This window comes from Eucalyptus grandis, chromosome 9 (assembly GCF_016545825.1).
Source record: "Eucalyptus grandis isolate ANBG69807.140 chromosome 9, ASM1654582v1, whole genome shotgun sequence".
Taxonomy (NCBI): domain Eukaryota; kingdom Viridiplantae; phylum Streptophyta; class Magnoliopsida; order Myrtales; family Myrtaceae; genus Eucalyptus; species Eucalyptus grandis.
Window position 1 is genome coordinate 31,876,836 of NC_052620.1, and position 8,786 is coordinate 31,885,621.

At 47.7% G+C, this 8,786-nt stretch overlaps 1 protein-coding gene and 2 non-coding genes across 3 annotated transcripts in view; all 3 read right to left on the bottom strand.

The window, feature by feature from the left end:
- LOC120288250 (NADH-ubiquinone oxidoreductase chain 2) overlaps nucleotides 1-8,512 on the bottom strand; it is a 9,488-nt gene extending 976 nt beyond the window's left edge. The window contains exons 1-2 of the mRNA XM_039301895.1: nucleotides 2,704-8,512; nucleotides 1-484 (exon numbers count right to left, since the gene is read on the bottom strand). The exon at nucleotides 1-484 is cut by the window's left edge and continues 976 nt beyond it. Coding sequence (XP_039157829.1) covers nucleotides 1-484; nucleotides 2,704-2,857 — 638 coding nt within the window. The 5' untranslated portion in view covers nucleotides 2,858-8,512. The remainder of the gene's footprint in view (nucleotides 485-2,703) is intronic.
- On the bottom strand, nucleotides 3,375-3,457 carry TRNAY-GUA. Its single transcript has one exon. It is a non-coding gene; the product is annotated as a tRNA-Tyr (tRNA).
- TRNAN-GUU lies at nucleotides 4,473-4,543 on the bottom strand. Its single transcript has one exon. It is a non-coding gene; the product is annotated as a tRNA-Asn (tRNA).
- Nucleotides 8,513-8,786: the final 274 nt, after the last annotated feature.

Sequence of the window (8,786 nt, forward strand, 5' to 3'; positions counted from 1 at the left end):
CAAAAGCCGGCTAACGGGGGTATCCCTGCGTATGAGAACATAGTAATGGAGAAGGTAATAGCCGAAATAGGATTCGTTTTGGCTAGAGCGCCCAAATCCGCTATATATTTGACACGGGTTTGCCGTAATGCTGAAACTATGGCGAATGCATCTATCGTCATTAATGCATAAATAAAGAGACCAATTAGTAGTGCTTGAATTCCTTCTATGGTTCCACATGAGAAACCAGTACGAATATAACCTACATGTCCAATTGAACTATGAGCTAGAGGTCTTTTGACTTTCGTTTGGGCCATGGCGGCCAGTGCTCCTAAGATCATAGAAGCAATGTTGCAGAAAAAGAAGATTTGTTGCAATGTAGCTCCATAGGAACCATAAATAGAAACACGTGAAATATTAGCAGAAATAGATATTTTAGGCGCAATAGAAAGGAATGTTGTAACCGGGGTGGGTGAACCCTCATAGATATCAGGTGCCCACATATATAGAGTCAAAAGGGATATAGAGTCCGAAGGGAGGGGTTTTCTTCGGGGCTCGAGAGATGGAATAGATAGGGCCCCACAAGTTTTGAATTCGCCGCTGGGGAATTCACACGAAAGGGAACGAGGAATTCTCAACGAAAAAAGTGCTCTCTGAACCGAACGTGAAAGTCGTTTTCCATCAGACGGCTGTTCCCGTAACTCCACTCTCGACTTGGATTATATATCCAAAAAAAAAGGTCCGCTCTCGGCCATTCCACACGCTGCCTAGCAGAGGCGTGGTTATCTGAAGTGGATTCTCTCTTTTCTAGTAGATGCCGAACCTGCTGCCCCATTGACTAAGAAGGGGGCGGGCGCAGCAGCTACATGGACCCCTTCCTTTCTTTTGTTGCCAGCGCTTTCCCGGGCCGAGCCGGAATTCTTTATTAGATTCGAAAAGAAAGGGCAGGCAAAGCCCGAAGGGGGCTATCCCAATAGGCCAGCGGGCGGAACGAGGAGAGGCCCCGGCAATCATACGACCGCGGTCGAAAAAGCGTGTTCCCTTCAGATAAGACGCACCGTAGCCCATCCTCAGCCTTCTTCGTTTTCAATGAAAAAAAAATCCAATCTCGATCTCCGAAAGCGTTTTCCTTCCCCCGCCGCATCCCCCTCCCTTCGTCGAGCCTTTCCTTGTTTGGTTGGGGAAAGCATTCCCAACTCTGAACTTGGCGGGCATTCTTTCCAGCCTTATTCAGGGGTGAGTTTGTTTGGTTTGAACAGAGGCTCAAACATGATTTGAAGGTCCTAGCTACGCCATGCGTCCAATACAAAATCTGGAAAGCTGCAGGGATGACAAAAAAAGGACCTAAGAAAAGACAAGAAGCTCTTCTCTTGGGTTTCTTCCTCCCGCGCCCGCCGCCTCCCGGCCCGTCTTAGAGGGGAAGATTAGCAAAGCGAGAAAAGACAGAGGGAGTGGGAGCAGCATCTTATTCTCTTCGCGAGAACTTCCGGATCGGAGAAGCATTCGGAACGGGCTCCGCGTTCATTTCGTTGGCAGAAAGGATCTAATCCATTCGGGGCTTTCGGGGAACCCAAAAACGAAGTCTTTTGACTTTTTTCATAGATAGAATCCATGAGAGATAGACAAGAGATAGATGAACGAGATCTCTTTTTTTTTTTTGGGGGGGGGGGGGAGGCTGTTCGCCTTTTGAATCTTACAAAGGTTGTAATAGGGGCTTCATAGCTACTTTCTTCTAAAGGAAACCGAAGAACCAACCTTGAGTCAATAGGAGCCCTACTTCCCTCTTTGCAACCTCATCACTTCCATTCAAGCGCAAACCAATTTCTTTCTTAGTCACCGGGCGGAGCGCACCTTTTGTACTTCAGTAGGGCGAGCTTTTTGATAGTGACTTCTTTCGTTTAGTAGGGTGACGAAAGGCTACTTCAATCTAGGAAAGAGCCGGAAACTCGAGAGGGTCGTCTTTCGAAGCGTTCGCCGGTAACCAAAGCGTCACGACATAATCAAAGGAGTGACGCTGACTGAATCCAATCGTAAAGTAGGCATTTTGCTTTGCCTTAGACTCTATTGAAACAAAGCAAAGAAGGAGGCGGAATGGAGAAAGGAAAGGGACAAGGGCGGTCTTGCTTGGCGCGAAGGCTGCTGGTTCGGGGGTAGGGTACGGTACTAAAGGTCCTCGGACTTCCAGGCGGTTTTTCTTTTAGGCAGCTGTTCACCGTTGGATCTCGCCAATACAGCCCCCTATAGTTTTCGTTACCGAGATATCTTTTTTTTCATTGTTCCCAGGGATTTTTTGGGTAATCCGCTCTCATGCTGCAAACAGTCAAATCTGAACTGAACCTTGTCGCTCTTCTTTCCTCGTGGGCAGGAAGCACACCAGCAACGTGCGTTGCGTGATTCTACTGTGTTTTTTGCACTTGACTGGGTGGACAGTTGACCGAAAGAGAACTTCGATTCACCCGGCCAGCAGGCGGGCGTCGTGCTTATCTTGTGTGACAACACTATAGAGCGAGTGGCTCTTCTAGGTGGGCAGCTGTGTGACAACACTACAGAGAAAGCGGCGCTTTCGTGTAACATGATATGGTCTCAACGCCCTTACGAGGTAGTGATGAGTTTCACACGCTCTAAGCTCGGCCCGCGCGCGGTTAGGAAGATTGGCCGCAATCTGAGCGGTACCACCCACCCTACCCTACCACCTATAGGCGGCCGTCCGTCCTACAGCCGCCCGAAAAGGAACTGCAGTGATCTTGAATAGGAATCCTACAGCGATAAATAGAATCCCCATAAAAATACCACTAGATCGAGCACCAGTGATTTCGTATCCGGTCAAAATCTTGGCTAATTGATCGAAGTGGGTAGCTCCAGTAGACCCATAGATCATGGAACAAATAGGGTGGGTAGGCCCAACCACCACACTACATGTATAGACGCGAACCCCCCTCGTTACCGTACATGCGATTCTCACCGCATACGGCTCGCACAAAGACTCCTAAATCCATCCCGAGCCTTTTCTTCCACCTCTCCTCTCCAATCCTCGATCAAACTTGCCTTTCCCAGGTGCTATGAAATGGGCGGTTTTTCCTCCGCCTATCATATGTATCAGCTTGGCTTCGTCCAGAACCAAGGAGGCATTCTGGCGAGCGCGTGCGTGTAGGAAGGCCGACCACTACATAAGCTAAAAGACTATGACTACAAGCCAAGCCGGAAGCGACTCACTTCTATTCTTGTTGGGATTGGATATGTCTATAGATCGTAGTAGTTCGCCAACCTCTCTAACTAACATACGATACAATTTCACTTCATGGAATGGCCAAAAAAAAAGAAAGAGCTTTGCTCGGTTGGCCTTCCTACGCTGACGAATGCCTCCTTTCTCTTCTCTGAAGTCTACAACAAACAAGTGGGAGAGGCAGGATTCGAACCTACGTAGAAAAACTTCAACAGATTTACAGTCTGTCGCTTTTGACCACTCGGCCACTCTCCCCTTCCCGGGCCGAGGCCCCCCTCAATGAGTTCTAAGAAGGAGGGCGCCGCCCTGAATCAATAAAAAAAAACTTGATTTTCTTGAAGGGAACTAATACTATTTATTAGCTTAGCTAGCGTTCCGAGAGAATCTAGTCATTTAGTAAGTTTTTAATAAAAGAATCTCTGTAAAGCAAGGGGCAAAGCTTCGTAGACAGCTTCCCCCTCATGTAGTCGTCGGCCTTCCCCAGCCCCCCCTTCGTCGCTTCTAGCTAAGCTGTGAGTTCATGAGCAAGTGAATGAACGAGCCATGTTCCTAAAATAAAAGGAGTGACCATCTTTGTTTTCTTCCCTTCCCCTATCCCTTCAAAGCCCATAGGTTGTTGGGCGCTAGCGCTTTACTAATAGAATCTCAAGTCAAGGCTCTTCTGCTGAGCGAAGCTGCGAGCCTACCCTTCTCGAGCCTACAACAATAGCTTACGCTTACCAAGCCTAGTCTACTAAAATAGGGCTACAGCAAGCAAGCTTTCCCCCTTCGTTTGTTGTGGGTCGCGCCTCACCGCAGGCACTGAATGAATGAAATGAGTGGAGATCTTCCTTTCCTTACCCCCTTGTTAATTACCAAGAACTTCGTTGCCACTAGTGGCGAAGAAAAATTCTACCATCCCACCTAAAATAAAAACAACTCGAAGCCTTAAAAGAAGAGAGTTCGGTCTACAAGAAGCTGGCAGAGCTTTAGCCATTGGACTACATCTATCTATCCTACCTAAACAGTAACCCTTTTCTTGTTCCTTCTTCGAATGACGCTAGTAGAGAGAAATTCCTTCCGGCTAATGAAGATACTACTCCAGTCTTCCCATTCATTCCCAGTGGATCCTTCTTCTCCCTAAGAATTGAACGAACCAAGTTCACCTATACGAGAGAATAAAAAAAACCAACAATCAACTTCCCACTTTGGATGTCCCACGATTCTGCTAGTTTAGAAACTAAGGAGAAGGACAGGGGTCGCTAGGTCAGAAAAGCTATAACTAACAATTCTCCCCAAGTAGGATTTGAACCTACGACCAGTCAGTTAACAGCCGACCGCTCTACCACTGAGCTGCGAGGAACAAGGGACTTAAGTAAGCCAACTCTCGTTCTTTGGACCAACCTATGACCGAACAAAAATGGGTTCATCACTCTTTCTTTTTCACATACACCGGGAGATAAGGTTACGAGAGCAAGCCCCTCCCCGGCCGGAGAGCCTCCAGGACATGGCGGCGGCGGTCAACCATCCACTCTTGAGATTCATATTGATCAATCGATCTCCGCGTCCTGCCAGTTCGCTAAGTAGACTCACTCTACCGAGATGCAACAAAGGTTGGAACTATTCCTGCCAAAAACAAGGGACCTACTTCTCATCCTAGGAGTGAGCAGGTATGATAGAGTCCCCTCTCTGTCTGTCTCTCCGAGTTTCTACTACTAAGTAGCACTTCTGCTATTCAATCATAGAATCAATTCCGATCCAGTTGAAAAAGCCCTAACTTTTTAGGTTGCTAGCGCCCTATCGATAGTCAGGGGCCTCTTCTTGCTCGTTAGCGCTAACCTTTGATTGTAGCTAGCGCGCCCCCTTCTTTCTCAAAGTCAACTTTCTCGCTTGTTAGTCAAGCTTGGAAGCCCCTACCTTTATTGGGATATTTGAAGAAAGAAGCGCAGGTTTGGAACCCAACCTATACAAGGTGCTGGTCTCGATCTCGCTTGGTGGTGCCTCTCTCGATGATTGTTGAGTCAACATTGATTCCGTGCTTGAGTTGGAGGGCCCTCCCTCCATCCATCCATCGAGTCAAGTAATTCGCTATCGGAAATTTTTCCGCTGCCTATATCATCTCATGCTTCTTGTTTCTCCGAATTGGTTCCTAGTCTGAGTCAATCAAGATTCGCCATCAAGAGAGGGAAAGGGAAGAGCCTTTACTTTAGGTTAGGCCGGTCTCGGCATTCACGCAATTCCCCCGTCCATCAATCGATCACGCAAGTACGCATCCAGTTAGCACATAGCGAACGAAAAAAGCATTCATCCTAGATTGGATTCTCTTCCTCAAAAAAAATGTCTATCAATTGATCCCTATCCCTATTCATTCGGTCAAAGTCTCCACGGCCTTTTCACGCCCCTCTACTGAGAGGCGCACCATGTTGATAGGAATCGGCAAAGACCTTCTTGTACACGTCCTCGAGGGCAGCATTCATGGCAATCATCACTACTTTCTCCCGAGGACATGGTATGGCTTTGTTCTTGGTGTTGTTTAATAGATGTCGAGTGCCGCTTTTCCCCGTCCGAGAATCTCCATCTGCTCTAAGTGGGCGAGCTAGAATCCTTATGTCAGGTTGGTTGTTCAAAAGACTTTCTCTTTACCCTTTGCATCTTCATCTTTTTGAAAGCCCAAACCCGGATCTTCATTAGTCCTATTTCAGGTGCAAAGCCTCTTCAATAAAGACCTCTTTCTCTCTTTCTTTTCTTTCTCCCACATTTCTCATTTTGTTGATTGAAAGAGGATAAGCGCTATCCCTTGAGTAAAGGGAGGGTTTGCTACAGTGATTCGGGCGGTGGGTGGCCCCTTCGAGAGTTGCGGGTCCTTGTCACTGCATGAGTGGTAGCTCACGCTCAAAACTCCTCCGACACGAGTCCTAGTCGTTGCGCTGCGGCCCCTTTCCCGGCTTCGCTTGCACGATTTGCACTTCTAATTGGTTCCATCCATCCCCGACCCTAATGAATGGACTATGAAGGGGTCAGTCAGTCAAGTGGTTCGGGTTCTCGGTCGGTTCCCGTTCGCCTGCCCCCCTCTAAGTCCATTAGTGGGTAGGGTGGTCAACTTAGAGGGCACCGGCCTACTCTTTAGACGTGTCCTCGACAACCTAGCGGTTGTTCGGTCTCCGCTTTTGGGGGCGGGAGTGCTTGGTCGCTGGGCTTTCCTTTTCCTCAACCAATTCGATTGTGTCAGCCTGGTCTAACATTTTGTTATGAGCTGGCTGGACAAAGATGGATTGAAGGGGCGTATAGCCTTTGAGTTCAAGTGGCACAGGACCTTCGATCGACCATGGGGCGTATTCTACCCTTACCGAATTCATACTATTTAAGCGTAACGTAAAAAGATCCTTCTCATGTTGCATTTCTTTGGTTTGGAAGTTCCAGAATGTTGTCTGTGGATTTCTAACAAAGGAAAGCCCTCTTATGCCATTTGATTCATTCAAGTTCCGTGCTGCTCGCCACTCCCCGAGGCCAAGGACGGGGTCGAACCGTCATTCCAGGATTTGCAGTCCGATACATTTCCATTATGTTACCTAGCCAAACCCGCCACCGCCAAAGTCAAATGATTGTTCTTCCGTCTCCGCTCCCTCTTTTTATACATATGCGGTGGCGGGCGAAGCGCTCTATATGACCGGCGGCGGGTTACCAGAGAAGAGGGGACCACTTCTTTCTCCCTTGCCTTGCTCAATCTTCCTTTTTTGATTGAAAGTAGCAAGCCACTCCACTATTGGTACAGAGGCCAGATAGAAGGTTGCTCATCCAGCCCAGCGGATCCATTGTTTATGCGGAGTGCGATGCAAAAAGGTAAGCTTAGTAAGGTATATGTTGGGGAAAACTCCAAAACTAGGGTTCCAAAAAGCTTACCTTATATATATCAAGTTTTCGAAAGGGGCACTCCTACTATATATACCCCTAAACTACAAGCTAGCGCGCAACGGCTTTTTAGCCGTTGTTACTTGCTGCTTGCAGGCTCGAAAATCTCTCTTTCGCCTCTCTTCCCTATCTCCATTCTGATTGAGCCGCTTCTTCCTTCGCGCAAGGGCTTGGTTCACCCCCTGTTGTCTTGCATTTTGTGATCATACGCTTCAGTCTACGTTTTTCGGATAGCCGGGATCCGACGTTGATTTCCGATTTAAATGTCAGCTCTAGGTTTTGGGCGGCCCATCTGGTTAGTTCAACTATCACTGCTGTAAGCCCCTGCGCTTGTTCGGCTGCGTACTCCCCGTCCGCCTATCTCACACTCCCAAAGCATATTTATTATTTCAGATTTCATTTTCCTTTCCTGCATCTTTCTTTCTATCCGGCTTCGTGCAGATAGATGTTTGCCGGGGGAGATTGGTGCTCCTTGAGGTATGCCCTTCCGGTGGGTTCTTCCCCTCTCTGTCTTTTCCATCCAGTGCCCGCACTGCGTCAGAAAATCTTTGTCTTCGATCTCTTTTCGCAACGCAATAAAAAAAAAAGAAGTATAACAGTTTCTCTCGGCATCTGTCTTTAAAGTCATTGATCTCATATCTAGAAGGTTGCAGGGGGGTCTGCGTTCACTATGAAGCCTACGCCCGTCCATTCCTTTCAAGCTTGATCCCGCCCTTAGACTCCTTACGTTGTTCGACTAAACTCGTTGGCTCCGCGCTCTATTCGGTCGGAACCCGGTTCGAGAACCTTCTCTCATAGATTCCCTTCACCAAGTCATCGCCAGCAATCAGCTCAACTCCCTTGGTTGGTGTCAAAGGGCGAGTTCCTTTCTTGTCTTGCCCAAAAACTTTCTTTATTCTCATTGGAGAAAGACTCTCCCGCGGCAAGGTTTTACACATAGGGCAAGCTGCTTTCTTTATCTCGCTTGCCGTTAATCCGTCTAGCGCCTTTCGGTTGGGGTCCGCCCCGGGAGTTAGACTGCTTGGGTTATATTTTTTTTATAGTCTCTAAGGCAGTCAACGTGTCAGCCATTCTTCTCCCATTAGACTTTTTTGAAATCCTTTGCTCTTTTTCCTTCTCTCTTCCACTCCCTCTACTTTATTTGACAGGGGCGGAGAATACCACTCTATCAATAACAAGAAGAAAGTAGCAATTCAGTTTCAAATGGTTTGAGCTTGGAAGCAACTTGCTATCTATCGATAGGCGAGAACAGACCGCTATTGGCTGCTTCGCCTATCTATTCTATGTTGGCCGGCTTGGAGACATCAGAGGAAGACCATCATCTCTATCCCGGTACGATCATAGCTTCATTCATTCGTTGAACCTTGGGGATAACAACCATTAACATTGAGGTCAATCACCACACCACCTCTATCATACATACGACATTACATGACGCGAGAGTGCATGGTCAACACACACCTAAAGCGCCTACGTTCCGCTTGCAGCCAATACAACCACAACCTAACTTGCACGAGATTCAACAACCGAAGCTACTAGTAGTCCCGAGGGGACGGCATCCTCCTATAATAGTTAGCAGTACTGAACAAGCGAGTCATCGGTTCGGGGAAAGAGAAAGAAAAGGAAGCAGCCGAATGGATTCGCATTCAATTGAAGTAGGGTTCCAAACCCACCATTCCGGCCTATTATTGATAGG